Genomic DNA, 19294 nt, shown 5'->3' with positions numbered 1-19294 from the left:
TTATCCTTCTTCCCTATTCAGTAGATGAATGTGTTTGTCTAATTTTTTTTTTTCCAAAATAAAACACCCGATAGAATGTATAGACACTAAATCATAGAAGTAAACTGAAGGCCTATAATAAGGCCAGTTCTTTTGAATGGTCAACAATTGGGTTATAGGAGAGTAATAAAAGTTGACTTGCAACTTTATGGTTCATCCTAGTCTGTTTCTTCTACTTTTAACATTGCAATTTGGAGAGTATATATTATTTCAATGAATTCCAATGGATTTGTGGGAAATTTAAGTCTATGTCTAATAGCTCACATGAGCTCATTTTCAGAGATCAAAGGAGACCAGTGACCAATCAAAAATTTTGAAAAAGAGCACCACAAATTAGAAGTAGTAATTAGCCTTTTAGAGCCATTGAATCATGAAAAGATATGTTGCCTCCTTAAATCTCAGTCTCAAAAATCAAAAAGATACTTGTGAAGATTTAGCTGGCTGTTTCATTAAAAAGCTTGAGAATTATAATTGGCTCTCTCTTGTTTTAAACATTTTTTCAATTAAATATATGATTAGAATGGGTGCATTTCATCCAGAGTATTGCATTGCTGCTTCTTTAGTTTTGATGCCTGTGACCAAGTCTGAGAGCTGATTTGAGAGAAATGTTCTCTCAGGAACAGCGGCATCTCTCTCCATTGCAAAATCTTCAAGCAGTGTTATTGATGGCTTTGGAGTTGCTTCTGGGTGTATAAGGGTAATGAGTTGATGAACTGGGCCCTCTTAAAATTCTTACTATACTTTTCTTTAAGATTATCCTTTTAATCTAGGAAATTTGTGCATTCTGTCCATTGCAAATTGAGTTTAGTTTAAACCCTTCTTATGAGAAATTACTTTTGGATATCCATTCCTGAAGGGACAATGTGATATTTCCCTTGCCTGTTTTAAATTGACCTCCATATTACAAGCTTAGAAGTGCCCATCTCACATTAAGCAAGTAATTAGTGTGCATTTAATTTTCTTTCTGAATCCAAAGTAAAATGTATAGGCTTTTTGCTGCTGGGTTGCAAACACACATTGTTTTGCATTCGGGCACATAAGTCTTTTCCTTGTGAATAGGAGCCAGAGTGATTAAACAAGCGCTCTTAACATGTTAATTTATAATTTTAATTACAACAATCTTGTATATATAGTCATTAGTGAATACTAATATAAATATTTTTCTACCTTTTTATTCATAATGCATAAACCAATCACCCAGTTACTTCTCTGAGGTTGCTTGTTTTTGTTTCATAATACGATCTTTGTTCTTAGTTATGAATGCATTTTGTTCATTCCTGTCTTCAATAATCCCTCATTAAGCCAGTCACTTTCTGCTCCATGCTAAAAAGGAAAAATTATCATGCAAATGTGGCATGCCATATTAAAAAGCACATTACCAAACACTTTTGTTGCTGTCCTTCAATTAGTTTCCCTTCTTTGAATTTAATTCCATTTGTTGTTAAACTACTGACTTGATGTATGGACTCATGAATCTGAGGCTGCTGCCAAGAAAGTAGGGAAAAAAAATCAAAGCCTCTTCGAAGAGCTGCAGAGGCGAGCTAAAATGAATTTGCTTCACCTTTGACAAGAACACTTGAACAGCATTGGAATCCTCTGATGATTCAACTTGGCTAATTGTCCAATTATTTATTTCAAGAATAAAGGCACAGTTTTACAATTAGGAAAGTATAAAGTAGTCTGAGAAATTTGGTAATGACAGATGACTTAAGTAACTCTGAGATGAACACTATCAGCAAAACTTGTCCCACCAATTGTTTTCAAGCAGCAGTTCTTGTATCTTAGCATCAGTGAAATCCTGAATACACTGAAAATTTTTTGTTTGTTTGTTTTGCTTTCAACAGAAATTATTTTGCACTTGTAACCAACATGTCAAATTTCCGTGGCTCTTAAGTAATGTTTAAGTTATATTTCTCTTGATTAAAAGCTTTTGGTTCAAAGCAATACTTTTTAATTGCCTAATGATATAAGTCAGTTCTTAGGAAAGAACCGCACATTTAGGAGTTCATTTGCAATATAACTGAAAAATTCATTGCATGGCAGTAAAACAATTTACTGTTAATTACAAGGAGAAGAATTTGCTGTAGCATGCTCACAGATTGCCATGAATCATGCAGCACTCCTAGAGATTTATAACAGATGTGTAAGTGGGATGAATTAGCAGGGTTTAATAACAGAGACACAAATCATGCAGACTTCAAGGAGCTTTAATTGATATACTAGAATGTGACGGGCATGAATCACTCAGCCATTCAACAGCACTGTAACATATGGTCAGCTCAATATGCCGCATCTTAAATCGGTTGGTGAGTCGTAGGTTGTCCCATATGGTGGAAGCAATATATTTTTCATGATTAAAAAAAATGCATCCATTTTTTAAAGAAATATGATTGCAAAGCATGTTTGTTATTGAACAGTCACCTGAATGCCAGACTGCTTTATTTAAATGCTTTTTTTTTTTTTTTAACATGGCAGCTTCTCAAAATAAATAGGGGCTACTCCTCGTAATACCAGATCGCTGGAGGCATTATGAGAACCAAATCAGGTGCTTGTTGGCACACTCGATCCGCAGCAAGCCTATAGAAAAGCACAGCTGATGGTTGCTGTGATTGTCAGGGAAATCCTTCAGGCTGTGGCAAAACAAACAAATGAAAGGATGATGTCACTTTCAGAGAAGTTCAGGAATGCCCAGCTTTGTAAATGGAAGAAAATGAGTTGAATGAGAGATCCCTACTTAGCAGGGTAAGAAAGTGGCTGCGATAATACCATGACCCTAATGTAACAATTGGATGAAACATTTTATACTAACTTCTTAATTAAATGCTCAGTCCTTCAGGGGCATTTGAAAAGAAGCCCTGACTGGTCATCACAAAGATGATAGCACCAATTCCACATCATTCTTGAAGAATTATTTCAGTATCTGAAAACAGGTACCCTGGTTGAAGACTGGTAACCCGGTAGTGTGCAACCATGTTTTTATTGGAACTGGGATCTGGCAGCTTTTAGAAAAGCTTTTGCTGCATTAGTAAATCTGACAGACTTGAAAAAGGAATATTGCAGCCTTAGAACTGTGGCTGCCAGAATTTAATGTCAACAATTAAAATTTATTTTGATCCTTACCTAGTGTTTATTACTGTTTGTATACACAACAGACCTTACTAATACAGAGATGCACTATTAGATGGAATTACCATCTGTTCAGAGTGAAATGCTGGCATCTGTCTTAGATGCTAAAACTAAAATGATATTATTTCTAACGAAACAAAATTAACTGCTTTTTACTCACCAACTTTAACTTGTCGTGTATAGTTGTATCCAAGGAAAAGGCTTGTTTGTGATCACCTCTGTGGCCAGGTCTGCATTTAGACATGCGACTTTACTAGGGGCTCTACTGGCCTTTTCGGCATGTGGAAATGGCATGTAGAAATTACACTTCCAATATACAATTTTAGCTTTATAATGTACTATGTATCTTATAAGTCATTAAAACAACACAATCAAGCTATGTAAAAATTGACTGAATCAGAGAGGCTTTAGTATGCAAAATATTTTGACAGATGTGCCCTAAAAAACTGCAAGGAAGGAAATTTAATAGGCAAAAATTCATCTGAACAAAGTTGCTATAGGTCCCACAGTGACACCTTTAGGAAAATACAAACTGTATCTTTCTTCTCTGTTAGACTATTTTAAATTTTCTCCTACATTGACATATATAAAATATTTACATTCAGTGTCCCCTCCTTTTAATTTAAAGCCTAAGTATCCTATTAGAAAAGGTCTCTAGCTTTTGGAAGTTAGAGAATTTGGAGGATCAAGGACATTGGTAGTTTCCATTCTGATGTTAGATCAGTGATGGTACTTTCTGAGAAGCCAGACTTCTATATATCACAAAATAATAAATTGTGTCACACCAGCATTTAATGCATGTACACAGTGCATTAACTGTAACTGTAGTACATTTATTTGTGCTGGAGGAGACTTGAAAATGATGAAAAAATCAATACTTTGCTGTCAGAGAAGCAAGTGTTACGATGCATTTAAGTAGTTAATTGCATAAGCCCCATAAAAGCTTCAAGTTTGGGTAGCAAGGATGCCATAATTACAGTCCAAGCAACTACCTTTTATTAATGGTGGGCTTTAGGGAACAGTGGTTGCTATCATCATTGCTGCTGTATGTGCAGTATAGAAATAATAGATCCTTTTCTCTCTTCATGTGTAGGATGCTAGTTTTGTGCAAAATACTGTGATCACCAGAACAACGTAACGTTTGTTCACCGTGTTCACTGAACTTCTCTAGAAGCAGGGTTTTCTAGCTTTTTTTAATATCACAGAACACATAGACAAATAGTATTTGTATGCCATGCTAAGGTAAAGGAACAAGGTGGCTGAGAGCTGAAGGGGATAAACCAGAGGGGCTCCTGCTGGCTTCCCAGGAGCAAAGGGCATCAGGATGTCTGGCACACATTCATGGCTTATTAACTTAGAAGCACTGCTTTAAATTATTCAATCAAAGAACTTTGAAACTGGAAGAGATCCTAGATATAATCAAGACTGTCACTCTAAGGAAATAACAGAAGAATAGTCCCAATAATGGATTAACCAATGTTCTATAATTAGGATCTTAAAGAGCCGATCTAGAGCCTACATTTTCTCCTTTCCAGGTCTTCTAGTCATATCCTCTCCTGAGGGTGACTTGTCAACAAAGAAGAAAGCAGCAAAATATATTTTGTTCTTTCTTCCCTGGTCAAACAATAGGCAGTCAATAAAGTGTTGCTGAGTCATCCCTGAGAGTTTCTGGGGAGAACTTGCTTCTCTTAAGGACACTGATTGGTGAGCAGTTACAGTGGCAAAGCTGCCCAGAGAAATCATGGCTCATGACCTAGACTTCTTGTCTGTGTCCTGGTCCCAGTGCCCTTTTCCAAGTGTTTCGGCCTACCAGTGTTGGGCAAATTGTATTTCCTGGCATGGTTTTGCATTTCTGTGAAAAAGTCAAAATCAGTTTCTATTGACAGGGTGCTTAAGAATGTCATATATAGTGTGCTCGCCATGCATCCCTAAAACATAGAAAGACTGTTTATTCTTAAATTCTTGTCCTCATCATAGAAAGCTGATGATATGTTGAGATACTGATACAGCCATATAGTCTCTGTAGGCAAAAAATGAACAGATTACATCTTACAGACCAGTACCTCAGGAAGAGATTTGCTCAGCTTTTAGTTCTTATCCTTTGGTGCTCAAAATGCCACACTACATAAATTTTGCAAGTCTATATGTATTCATTGTGATACACTAGTAATTATGTTATAAAGAAATGCTGCATAAAGAAGAATGCATATTATAACATTTTATAAAATAGTATCTATATATTGAATAGACAAGATACTAGATTACTCCTATTTAAAAATACAAATGCTATGTAAAAAATACAAGAATTTTGTACTTTTATTCCAAGTGAAAATAGACATTTTATTCTTAGGAATGATGAATATTGAAGATTTATTTTAAACTTTGTATATTATTCTTAGAAATAATGGATATTGAAGATTCATCTTAAACTTAACATTTACAAGACAATTTTCTATGTAAATACAAATCGATTTTGAATATAGATGAATTGTATCCCTTTATAATATATAATTTAAAGATGGGTTCTTGTATTGATAGTGCCTTGTATTTGTATAGAAACTTGTTTTGTAAAACATAAAGCAAATATGTGTAATGTTGTAGAAGCAATTGCTGTCAACGTATTTCACTGAAAATGTATCCTCACGTTGCAGATGAGGAAGCTGAAGCAGGTATAAGTGTTAAGAGGTTTTTCTAAAATCACACAGATTTAAACATTAAAAAGTGAAATATAATTTTTAAAAGTCTACAAAGTCCCTTTCATTACTCAGTGCTGTCTCTTAACAAACTGTTTTATAAATTAACAAATCTTTAAAGATCATATTTATTTTTACCTGTAGTTTCTTTCCTTTGAAAATCTGATGAATAATTCTTTACTACTCCAATCTCTTGATGATTTTATGTGGGTGTATGTCTGTGTTTAATAGTTCAGGAGTATCTACTTTTCTTATTCTACTTGTATGTATATGAGACCAGACTAGTTTAATTGATTGACAATTTCACATAATTCCCCCTTCCAGCTTTAGAGGAACCCTGAAAAGAATAACTCAGTAGGATAGTCACCCTTTCAAACAGGCTTAGTTGACTCCTCCATGTGAAACAGTACAATATACCTACTGGAATGTTTTTTGTTTTGTTTTTCTTTTAAACAATAGAATAAAAAATGTACTCTAGTTCTATTCTCAAGAATTGACTTCTAAAGGACAGTCCCATTGCTTGGTGGAATAATTCCCCTGGGAACCAAGAAGTGCTCTACTAGTTAAAGTTTAAATGGTAAACATTGATTTTAATGGACTCTCAAGAATTTTCCTATTGATTAGAATCACTTTGCCAGATTAAAAAATGTATGCTCTAATTTTCAACAGTTATTACACAAAAATAACAGAGAGTTGCTAGAATTCCTTTAGTATTGTTTTGTATGACTATTAATCTATATTCCTGATTAAGATGTAATTTTTGGATTATGCCACTGATGGGGGAAGGAATCTGGTTTCTGTGGTAGTGCTGAGCTTCGACATTAACTCCATTCAGTTGAGTGGTTGAAGTAAAGTAGAGATGTATCAACTTTCAAACAAATGGGACCAGGAGAAAGGCTGCTTTCAAACAGCAATGAAACTGTTCAGTTTTTAAGAGGTATCGGAGGTATATTCATACTTCTCAACATTTAGTTAAAATGGGAATTCTATTCCCAATACACCAAATATGTATAATTTGTGACTCTCTGTCTACATCATTGGTATCCAATATGGTAGTCATGAATCATATGTGGCTATTTAAATTTAAAATACAGTTAATTAAAATTAAGAAATTTGAAATTCAGTTTCTCATTCTCACTAGCTGCATTTCAAGTGCTCAGTAGTCTTATTGTAAGGCTAGTGGTTACCATATTAAACATTACATATCTAGAACATTTCCTTCATTGTAGAAAGTTCTATTGGATAGTATTGTTCTAGTAGTTTTTGGCTACTGGTTATTACTAGGCTAGTAGTTAGTTAAACTAAAAAGCTCATGTCTCTGTGTCCCAAAACCCTAGGGAATCTAGCAAATTGCAATTTTAAAATTGTGTAATTGGTTCTCCATTGCTTCCCTGAGCACAAGACAAAACAGTCTTCCTGTCCCAGTTGAAATCATAGCCAAGAATGGCCTGCTGAAATTTTAATACAAATATGGAACTCCAGACTCTGTAGAGAGACTTAGTGGGTGAAGACATTTCCGAATGGCTTAGCCTTTTATTTTGTTTTGGATTATTTTGAAGTGAAATCATAGCTTGTAGAATGAAATCTTTGAGAACCTACCATCTAACTGAATTTTAGCAAAAAAAAAAAAAAAAACCTAAGAGAAATTATGCATATAAGTCATAGATTCATACATATATAAAAATAAAATATCACATGGGCTGCAGTGGCAGAAAATAACCAGAATTGTTAATTATCTTTCTAAGTTGATACACTTTTTGCTCAGTGCCTTTTTTTTACTAAAAGTTAAAATAGCATCAAAATGAATTGTTTCTCTTTGAAAAGCTGGACCAAAAGCTAAAAAGTAACAAATAGAAATTGTTCTAAGCTGTTTTACTGTGAATTTCCTTTCATGGTTTAAGGGCTTCAATTCTTATATTCATATCATTTTGATTTATATTTATTGAAGCAGGCAATGACTTTGCATCTGTGTATGGCCATGTTAACACAGGTATAAATTAAAAGTCCACAGATGTAGTTTGGGCCCTTAATGAATAGGCTTGGTGATAATGACATTTGTTCCATTTTCCGCTTTCACCTTTCAAATTCAGCAGATACACTTAGAGGATGAATGAATCTCAGCTCACAAACTCAACTGTTTACGGGGGAAAAAAAAATCAAAACAAACCTTCATTTTCAATTGCTCGGCTGTTACTCTGATCATCATTTCCAGCAAGTTGCAGGGAAAACCTTAATCTCTGTCACTCCTAGGGTTTCCCAGTAACCTTGAAAGAACTGCCAGTGCCTCACCAACTCAAAGCATGGCAAGGTCCCAACGTATGCAAGGGCATGGGGCGGCTACTGCTGTAAGGCTTAGGCTGCTGGTGGAGGTGTCATCACTTCAGGGCCAGGGTACTCTCTGGGACCAAGAGGCTGACCAAAGTTAGGTGCCTGGACCATTGTGAGTAAACTGCTGAACCCACAGGCTTGTTACTTTGTGCTAATGCTCTGTTTAACATTCAGAGTGGTTATTGCTTGTTTGCTTTAATTTAAATCCGTTTTTAAGCTTTAAAAATCAGAAAAGTAGACATTAAAGGAACTTTTTGACCAAAGAAGATATACAGATGGCAAATACACATATGAAAAATGTTCTATATGATATGTTATAAAGGGAAATGCAAATTAAAACAAGATACCACTACACACCAATTAGAATGGCTAAAATCTCAAACACAACACCAAATGAGGATATACAGTAGCAGGAATGCTCATTCATTGCTAGTGGGAGTGCAAAATGGTACAGCCACATTGGAAGACAGTTTGGCAGTGTCTTGTACAACCAAACATGCTCTTACCATATGATACAGCAATTGCACTTCTTGGTATTTACTCAAAGGAATTGAAAACACAAAAACTTGATATATAATTAGATATATATATATGCACATTATAGCAGCTTTATTCATAATTGCTAAAACTTGGAAACAACAAGGATATTCTTCAGTAGATGAGTGAATAAATAAACTGTGATAAACTATGCTACATCCAGACAAGGGAATATTATTTAGGATTAAATGAGCTATCAAATGATGAAAAAACATGAAGGAAACTTCGTTGCATATGATTCAGTGAAAGAAGTCAGTCTGCAAAGGCTACATGCTCTGTGATTCCAACTAGGACATTCTGGAAAAGGCAAACTGTGGAGATGAGTAGTTACCCAGGGTGGGGGCAAGGAGAAATGAACAGGCAGGGCACAGAGGATGCTTTGGATAGTGAACATTTTCTGTGTGATAGCATAATGATGGATTCAGGTCATCATACATTTTTCCAAACCCAGAGAATGTAAACACCATGTGAGAGCACCAACGGAAACTATGGACTATGAATGATGATGTGTCAGTGCAGATTCTTCTACTATAGCAAATGAACTATTTGGGTGCCAGATATTGTTAATGGAAGAGACTGTGCATGGGTTGGGGAGATACAGTAGAACTCTCCACCTTCGTCTCAGTTTTTCTATGAACATAAAATTGCTCTTTAAAAATACAGTCTATTGGGTGTAGTGGTGCCTGTCTGTAGTCCTAACTACTTGGGGGGCTGAGACAGAAAGATTGCTTGAGCCCAGGAGTTCCATTCTGTAGTGAGCCATCGCTATGCCTGTAGCATAGCCACTGCACTCCAGCCTGGGCAACAATGTGAGACTCCATCTCTTAAATTAAAAAAAAAAAAAAAAAAGCTACCCCTGGCACATATAGCCTATGAGGTAGCTGTGTTCCACAGAAGCAAGCAAGGATAAATAAAAATAATAAAAGTCTTTTTAAAAATGACTTCCTGACTCCCTTTTAAACACAAAGTTTTGGCAAACTTGCGTTAATATTCCTGCATTACCCATTGATTGGCATGGATTATGCATGGCCCCTGTAAATTGCAGCATTGAGTTGATGCCACTTTAAGGCGAGGGGCTCTGCCCAATGGGATTAGTGCTAGTCATTGGCTGTTGGTTTCACTGTGGGATCCTGCACCTCCTGGGTGAGGCAGCTCTTACTCAGCCAAGGGAATTTCTACACAGAAGGGGGCAGCCATGAGCCATCAGAGATCAACAGGCACAGGAACTGGGCCGTTAGGGCACATTACTGGTAAAGGGACTCTGGTTGGGGCGCCACCCAGAGTACAGCAGCTACTATAATATATAAGATCTATTATTTAGCTAAAAGGAATAGAGAAGTTATTTTCAAGAAAAAATTTAATGTGAAAGTTTTCTGTGAAGTATGTTGGCCATTTAAATTTTGTTTTGTTGCATTTAAGATAAACTATATATTGTGTTTTCAGCTCCTAGAACCATACAGATACTTGAAACCACAAATGATTTGATTTTAAGTGTGATATATACAAATATATATATGTGTGTGTGTGTGTCTAGAGACACATTTTTAAAACCAAACTCTCGACTGTAACAAGTGTTTTCTAATATTTAGCACCAGCCCAACTGAGGCCGCCTCTGGTTAAAGGAATCAACAGCACGACAGTCCATCTTAGGTGGTTTCCACCTGAGGAACTGAATGGACCCTCTCCTGTGTATCAGCTGGAAAGGAGAGAGTCATCTCTACCAGCTTTGATGACCACAATGATGAAAGGAATTCGCTTCACAGGAAATGGGTATTGCAAGTTTCCCAGCTCCACTCACCCGGTCAATACAGACTTTACTGGTAAGTGTGTTTGACATTGCTTTATTTAGGAGACGCAAAGCTCCAAAATGTTTTCTATTATTGTTATCACTTTACAATGAATTTTTACTATACCTGCTATACTTATTGAGCCCTTTGATAACTTTTGCCTGATTATGTCAGCATGTCCATCTTTTTAGAATCCTGGGGAGAAAAGTCAGGTAAGTGAAGGAAAGGGAAAAAAAAAAAAAAGATGTGGATGAAGAGACAGCCTTATTGGATCAAAGTATATGCTTCGTATTTGTATTTTGGCAAAGTATTTGCCAGGACATGTTCCTTGAAATATTATTCACTGTGTTGTGTGAGTGAACGAGTTTGAAACATTCCCTCATGTTGTCGGAGATTCTCAGTGTACACCAAGTTAGTTACTAAAGCCCCTAAGAAGCATTATAAGAAAGCCATTTAACTTTGCTTAGATAAGCATGCCTAACACATATTTGACGTAAAGTTTTTTTTCTTTCTCTCGCTCTTTCTTTATTCCATTTTACACTGTGACAACTGAATATCTCATGTTCTATGACGAATATTATGGGAAAAACTAATCCCAGGGAAAACAAACTTTTCTCTAGGCCAAGACTATGGTAAAACAAGTGAGGCTCTTGCCTCAATCACAAAAATGAACTAAAATCTCAGTGTTAATGTAGATATTTTAATGCAGTATTTTTAAAATGAAAATCAATGTGAACACTACAAAAATATTATCAAAATTTAAGCAAAGACAGGTTTGACCCTGTACTGGCACAGTCCTGCCTCAGGCCTTACCCGGCTCCTGGCCTTAGTAGTACCACAATATTTTGGAAGTCCCACAACCTCTGTGAATTACAGCTTCTAATATCACGATTTCAGTATAACTGTAAAAAACTCTATTTATGGTACATACTTCACTTTTCCAATTTTTAAAAAAATTTAGAAAGTATAAGATATATATTATTCTGTAAACTCATAAACATGTTCATTTAATCATCCATGAGAAAGTCATTTTGGAGCAAATAGCTAGTCTTTAAAATATTGCATATGTGAAGACGATGAAATGGAATTTGAGCTATAAAATTTGTATTGTTTTATTTTTATCTAAAACAGTAAATAGTTTGCTTTTCGTTGAGGCTGGCTGCTGATGCACCTTTGTAATGAATCATGATTATGTTCTAGCTGAGATATATTGAGATTAATGCATGCTTAACTACTCTCCCAGTACATCAAAATCATCGCTGAGTATTAGAAATTGAACCATTGAGCTAAAAATGCTGAAATTCTGCTTTATATTCTTCAAATGGAAAAAAGGAAAAGAAAAAAATAGGTAAAGAAAAGGAATACATGCATAATAGTAAAACCCTTTTCTCAAATGAAAATAGAAACCACCTCCCTGGTCCAATATTTGGCTTGTAATGTGTTTCTTCCAGGAAATAGCATCCGTTTCCATTCAACTGGGCATAGCTGCTGCATAGATGTCAGCTTGGATTTGCAGGCTAGCCAGCAGACAGATTTTTGATGGGATCACCTACTGTTGTTGCAGTGAAAGATAGAGTGGCCCGTCCACCGTTAATAAATTTAGTCATCCTCGCTATCTCCCTTGCCGGCCTTATACTCTGAGGTGCAAGGGCTAGGGGCAGATGCAGTGTCTGGGAAGTTTTCCAAATTCCTCTTTAAAAAAGTTAGGCTGTAAACACCGGCCTCACTAAGCAGAATCCTTCTGTCTATAACAAAGCCTCCAGCTGCACAGAAAATGTGCTTGGAGTACACATCATTTGAAGGACAAGGCAGGGAGATCACAGTTCTGGCTTGAACTACTCCCTGGAGCTTTGGTGATTCCTGGAGAATGAGAAGTTCTTCTGAGTTCAGGCACGTTCTGGGACATTGCGATGCCCTTTTTAATGGTAGCTTGGCTTTTCTTTTAAGACTCCCTTTAACTTTTAATATAACCAGGTATATGCTAAGTTATTGGTTTGATCCTTTGGCTGAAAGCTTTAGTTGAATGATTTTATTGAGTTGTACCAAAGCCTAACTATATTTACCCAATTAATGAGCTAGGACAGATTTTCAAAACCAACTCAATGGCTTTCTTTAAACTTGCATCTTTCCTAGAGAGGTAAGCATATAATTAGCATCTTATGTTATTCTTACTGACGTATTATCCTATTGAATCCCTCTGCAACCCTATAAAAGTAGCTCTCTTTACCCTCATAGTACATGAGGAAAAGAGGCTCCAATGAGTTCCTTGCCCATTGTTCTGCAGCTATTGAATTTCAGTGCTGAAATGTGAATTGAAGCCTTCCAAATGTAAAGGCAAGGCCTCTGCTACAGGGTGGAAAGGAACTTTTGTAGACTGTTCATTGGAAGTGATGGAATAGAAAGAGGGCTAGGAGGTGAAATAATTATCACCCAAATATTCTTTAGCCAATATTGCTAAACTCTTTGGATTTATCTTTCAGTTAGTGTCAGCTCACAAACAGCAAGTAGTATTGGCATTATTTATTCATTTATTTGTATTCCCAAAGACATATAGGGATCAGTGTTTTTTTTAATAGCAATTAAATCCGGAGTGTTACTAGGAGCCTAGATGTTTAAGATCTAAATAGCATTATGTTAAATGAGCTGAAGTGCTATGCGTTAAACAGTGCTTTCAACTCACACTCCTTTATATTTCATGTAGTTTTTATATTCTGAGACAAATTTAAGAGCAAATCCTTGAAACCTCTAATATGATGAATTACATTTTAAAAGTTAGTAACTTTAAGATAACTAAGATGTCCTTCATTTTGAATTATTCAATTCAAAATCTCTAACTTCAACTAAAGTGACTTCTGAATAGAAATATCAATACTCAAAGACAAATATATGATGATGTACATAATTATACATATTTTATATATGAAAAAATAAGTTAGACTGTACCCATCAATGACAGGAATTATAAATGCATTCATAATACATTTCATGGTCATGAGCACTATATTGAAAAGTCTCTGTAAAGAGTATCTCATTATTATAGTCCAAGAGAGGAATCTCTTATACAACTTATCCCGCTTTCATATTTGCTTTAAATATTTTTTACCCTACACAATAGAAGGAGAATAATTCAAGCATATGAATTTATGGTCTAAAATGTCATTTAATATTGTAAGTTATCAAGCTTAATACTGTCAATAAACTCTATCAAGAACTACCTTTGGGCAGAAAGAGAACCAGGTAAAGCTATTCTGAGACCTGTTTTTGCTTCCTTTTCTTTTCTGATACAAGCGTTCTTTTAAAAATCTAATCTCCAGTAAGAATATATTATCAGTCATTTACATCATAGTTTAAATTTAAAATAATTAACTGGATATGATTATGAGGACTTTGAAGAAGGTTAACTGATAAATTAGTTTCAAATCCAGGCCCCATTATTTATTAGCTAAATGCAATTAAACAACTCATTTAATCTTTTTGTTTTTCCAGTTTGATTTTTTTTTATAAATTAACATAATTCTACTTACAGTATTGGTATCTAGCAGGTGAGTGAGGATTTGAAAGAGATAACCCACCTAATGAACTTTGCACCGTGCCTACTACACAGATTATTTAGTACTCATTAAACATTAGCTATTAGTTATTATTCATTTAACAAATATTTATTAAGTGCCTACTATGAGAAAGGAGCCACAAATTATTTAGTATTCGTTAAACATTAGCTATTAGTTATTATTCACTTAACAAATATTTATTAAGTGCTTACTATGAGACAGGAGCTTTCCTAATTGAGAATATTCTACAATGATAAAATCCACATTCTATTAATTTATTTGCTGTTATACACGCAAAATATATTTGCTCAAATGTTATATCTGCGGTATGAGTAATATGCAATATTCTGTATTAAAATGTGATACTTGTGTTATTGAAAGTGATGAAATTAATTGACTTAGTGTTGAGGAATTGGGCAAACTATTTTTTCTGAGTGTTTAATCTTGCTCATCTATTAAATTGAGGATTTTGTTGGATGATCAATGCTTCTAACCTCTAAAATTCCAATTTTATGAATACAGAATATTTAAGAGGCCCCACAATCCAAAATAAAAGTTGTAACCATGGTATCTGTGCGTTTAAAAACACCTAGATTTTAAAATAAATTGTTTGTATGATATTATGTTTATTAATACAATTTAAGATTGATATAAATTTACTGTTTTTCTCTACTAATTTAAGAAACTGATATGGGCAGAATTCAACATAAAATAGATATTCAGGTCTTGGGTCATATCAGATGATACAAAGAAGCACAAAATTACAAAAGTTTCATGATCTTATTAGGCAATGATATAAACAGTCATGGTAAAATAGTCCCCTGGTTACATGGGGTTAACAAGACTTGCTTCTTCCGACACAGGAATAGCAAATAGAGCCTCCCCCTCCCTTATGCAACTAGAAGAGGATATCATTGTGTCTTCAGAGAGAAAAAAATTATGCTCATTTTTTTTTCAGGAATGCAGAGTAAATCTACTTGATTTACACAAAGAATTTAGTTCTTTCCTTGTAATGCTAGTAATCCAAGTGGAACCTGGTAAAAACAGCAACTAAAATACTTCTCAGATTGGCATTCCAAAGGTGACCCTCTTTCTCCTTGTCACTTATATTTTCCTATTAGCGAAAACAGGTCCATGATCATTTGGGGGAAGGTTTGACTATTGTAGTATCCAGATGCCAATCACACCAGCCTTTTAAACTGCTTTTACTGGTGACCCTGCCCAGAAATCAGGAACTGCCTTTAGGGAGATCTTTGTAGCAAACCACTGGGGAGATGAGCACACACATGCACCTGGATATAATTCCCTTTTATTTGTCTTCACGAGAAATGTGATTACTGATGTTGAATATCTTGCAGATGAGAACTCTGTACAGTTTCTTCATAATAATGACGTTCAAGGACACTAAATGATTGTCATACATTTTTGTATGATAGTATTCACCTTCCCAAAAATGGCTGAACTAAAATGCTTTAGAATACAAAATGGAATTAATTACCAAGGGATGAAAAAAGAAATGCAACACCAAAAATCAATATGTTTTAAGAGCACATTTTTTACTTCTTTTACTCTATAATATTTATGCCTTATTGTTATAGTTTTTATTATTTTTAGTGAATTGGGACATTTAAGCACTTCATAAAAGAAAGCTGATTATAAGCAGTTATAGTGAAGGTGCAAGTAGGGCAAACTTCTTCAGATAGACTAATTAGTAAAAGCATATTAATTCTGACCTTCAACACCCTTGGTGTCCCAGTATTTGTTTTCCTTGGAGTGGGAGCAAGTATTTTGCCAGAAAGTGCTTGAAAAAAAGAAAAAAACAAAACAACTAAACAAAACCCCAATTCGTTTGAAGACAGATTTAAATCACAAATTTTACCTAAACTTTGATGTTAGATTTCAGCCCTAGTTATTGAAAAACAAATATAATAATCTACTATGTGCCATAGCTGTTTAGTGAACAGGCAGTAATTATATTAAAAAAGTAAAGGTAAGAGTAAGAACATGGTATGTGGGAGCAAAGTAAAGGAGAAATAATTGTCAGAGTGTGACAAAACTCTGCTGTGTTTTCTGATTATGAAACAATCAGAAGAGATGAGAATGGCTGGTTGAGTTCCTCAGTTTGGACTGAGGACAAGGATTTAAATGTATGTCTTCTTAGAATAACAGAAGTCACACTGACCCATGATAACTAGAGATATGGAGAAGTAAATGTCAAAACTGTTTATTTTTTATTATATTTAGTAGAAAGATATAAGTGAGTTCTTAGGAAATACCATCAAATGGCATTGATGACATTGACAGATGGGAGAGGACCATTATTTCCCCATTCACCAAATTCATCATAAGGCCAATTCAAGAATGCATGTGTTTTAACCCTTGCCTTTTAAAAGTAACTTAGTTTGAAGCATATTTGTGTAAGTCTCCTTTTGTTTGAAATATTAATGTTAGGTAGATGGTAAGCTGAGCCAACACTGAAAACTGTTTTTGTTAGTTGTTAGCCTATTTTAGTTAACTTAAAGCATCTGTTTTTTTATCACTGTTATAATTTTTCAAAATGCATTGTCACCTGATATACAAACTACACATGTATTCCTATATATTCATGCCACATGCATAAACATATATTTTCCAGATTGTCCCTGGGTTTTCTGTTACCTCTTAATGGGTTCTCCTTGCCCACTGCCTAGACAGAGCCAATTTATCAAGACAGGGGTATTGCAATAGAGAAAGAGTTTAATTCACATAGACCCAGCTGTATGAAAGACTTGAGCTTTATTATTACTCAAATAAGACTCTCCTAGAGTTTTGGAATCAGAGTTTTTAAGAATAATTTGGCTGGTAGGGGGTGGGGAGATGGGAGTGCTGATTGGTTGGATTGGGCATGAAATCCTAGGAAGTCAAAGCTGTCCTCTTGCGCTGAGTCAGTTCCTGGGAGAGGACCATAAGATCAGATGAGCCAGTTTATCAATCTGGGTGGTGTGCTAGCTGATCCATTGAGAAAAGGGTCTGCAAAATATCTCAAGCACTGATCTTAAATTTTACAATAGTGATACTATCCCTAGGAACAATTTGGGGAGGTTCTGAATCTTGCAGCTGGAGGCTGCATGTCTTCTAAACCATCATTCCTAATCTTGTAGCGAATTTGTTAGTCATACAAAGGCAGACAGGTCCCCAAGCAAAAAAGGGGGCCTATTTAGGGGGAAAGCTGTTACCATCTTTGTTTCAAAACTAAATTATAAACTATGTTTTTTTTTTCCCCAATGCTAGGTCAGCCATGGGCCAGCAATGAACAAGGGCATCTTAGAGGTTAGAAGTAAGATGGAGTTGGTTAGCCCCGATCTCTTTCACTGTCATAATTTTCTCAGTTACAATTTTTGCAAAGGCAGTTTCATTTCTATATAGTCTCAAATATACCTGCTCAAATTGTCCAGTGTTATTTCTGCCAGTACGTTGACCATTTTGGAATCTTTTCAAAGACTTCATTGCTTTAAAAAAATGCTGTTGTTTAATGACATTTTGTATCAATATAAAACAGACTAATTTTAATTTATCTTTTAGTCAGCTTACCTGGGTAGGAAAAGGAACTTTGAGCAGAAAAAGAATTATAATTGGTCAGCAATGATAGTAAAACCAGCACCTTTGAAGACGATTGATTTTTTGATTTAATAAGATGAATTGTTTTGTATATGTTTTCTTGAAAAAGTTAAAACATTTAAAGATGTATAATTATAGTTATTTTATACCAGTTATAGCACTCTTGAAGAATATAGATTAAGCTCCTTTCTATTCAGATAGAGAGGAATCTGGGAACATCATTGTCAAAATGCCATATCTTTCAAAACTTGGTTCTAGTACGCTAAATAAATGTTTTACAATATTATGCACCAAATTCATATGGATCTGAAGCCACTCAATTTTTGCCTTCTCAGAAGAAAGAATTTGATTGCGGGGACATAAGGCTGAGTAAGAGACCCAGGCTAATTTTAGAGCAGGAGCAAAAGTCTATTAAAAAGTTTTAGAGCCGGAATGAAAGGAAATAAAGTATACTTGGAAGAGGGCCAAATGGGTGACTTGAGAGATGATTTGACCTTTGAATTGGGGTTTTACAGAAGGTCTTGCGTCCTTTCTGCCCTGATTCTTCTCTTGTGGTGGGCTGTCCACATGTGCCGTAGACTGCCAGCAATTGGAGGGAACTGAATGTGCAGTGTGTTTACTGAAGTTGTAGGCATGCTCACTTGAAGCATGTTCCCTTACAAGTTAAGTGTTCCCAGAAGGTCATATACCAGTTAAACTCCACCATTTTGCCTCTTAGTATACATGCTTGAGCCCACTCACTCAGCTCCTAAGATCTCTTTGGGAAGCTGCTGATCACCAGTTTTGGGGGGAGGGTGCTTCTCTTCCCCTGCTTGTAGTCTAACTACCCACTGTAACACTAACAGTTTCCCTTAAGTAGGGGAAATGTTAAGTAATAATATGCAAACCACATTTAAGGTCTATGTATTGAAGGAGGCTCACAAACATAGCCGTAGGCCATTTGTTTGAAGCTTTGAAAAGGGAGGCTGAGTTCCTTACATTCTCTTGGCTGAGGAGAAGTTTCTATTTGGAAGTTCTTTGACTTTAGTGCAACTTCAAAAGAAAGGCATGAGAAAGAAGGAGAGAGGAAGAAACACTCGGTCCACCTAAAGCCATCTCTGGCAATGGTGGCCATATCATTTCCACAAACAAAGGGCATCCTTGGGGAATTTCATAAAGGAAGAATAAGGACTTAAAGGAAGCCTATGGGAATGATTGAATGATTCTCCCTCCAACAGAAAATTAAAAAACAATGTGGATGGGTTTTTCTCAGCGTCTTCCCTTCGTGTTTTTCTTCTCCTGTAACCTGTTCCTCCTTCTGTATGTAACATCCATAGTGAATATCGCTGATTGTCTTAGGCAGAAACCTTGGAACTGTCCTTGAATTGACACTTGAACTATTCACTTCCTTCCCCCCATTCTATGAATGATTCCTCCTCTGGCCATTCTTCCTCGGATACATCTCTTGGAACTATCTGCTGGACCTACAATTACTGCCTAGTCCAGACCTATGTTGTGGGCTTCTCTGCCAACAGTTTCCATCTTCTCCAGGCTGTTCTTCAAACTAATGATGTTCATTGACATTCTCTTTTGTAAAACTTTTTAATGGTTTTCCAGTGAGAGATGCCCTGCACAAGCCCTTTCCTACTTACCTGCC

The 19294-nt window shown here is 35.5% G+C and overlaps 1 protein-coding gene across 3 annotated transcripts in view; it reads left to right on the top strand.

Moving 5' to 3' along the window:
- Window positions 1-19294, top strand: part of USH2A (usherin) — a 777259-nt gene that overhangs the window by 233904 nt on the left and 524061 nt on the right. For all 3 annotated transcript variants that reach the window (XM_037731607.1, XM_017509227.2, XM_037731606.1), the window contains exon 22: window positions 10313-10543. In XM_037731607.1, coding sequence (XP_037587535.1) covers window positions 10313-10543 — 231 coding nt within the window. The remainder of the gene's footprint in view (window positions 1-10312; window positions 10544-19294) is intronic.

The sequence above is a fragment of the Cebus imitator genome, unplaced genomic scaffold, assembly GCF_001604975.1.
Source record: "Cebus imitator isolate Cc_AM_T3 unplaced genomic scaffold, Cebus_imitator-1.0 Scaffold411, whole genome shotgun sequence".
Lineage (NCBI taxonomy): Eukaryota > Metazoa > Chordata > Mammalia > Primates > Cebidae > Cebus > Cebus imitator.
Note: the sequence above shows the minus strand (reverse complement) of the source record. Positions and strands in the feature narration are given on the sequence as shown.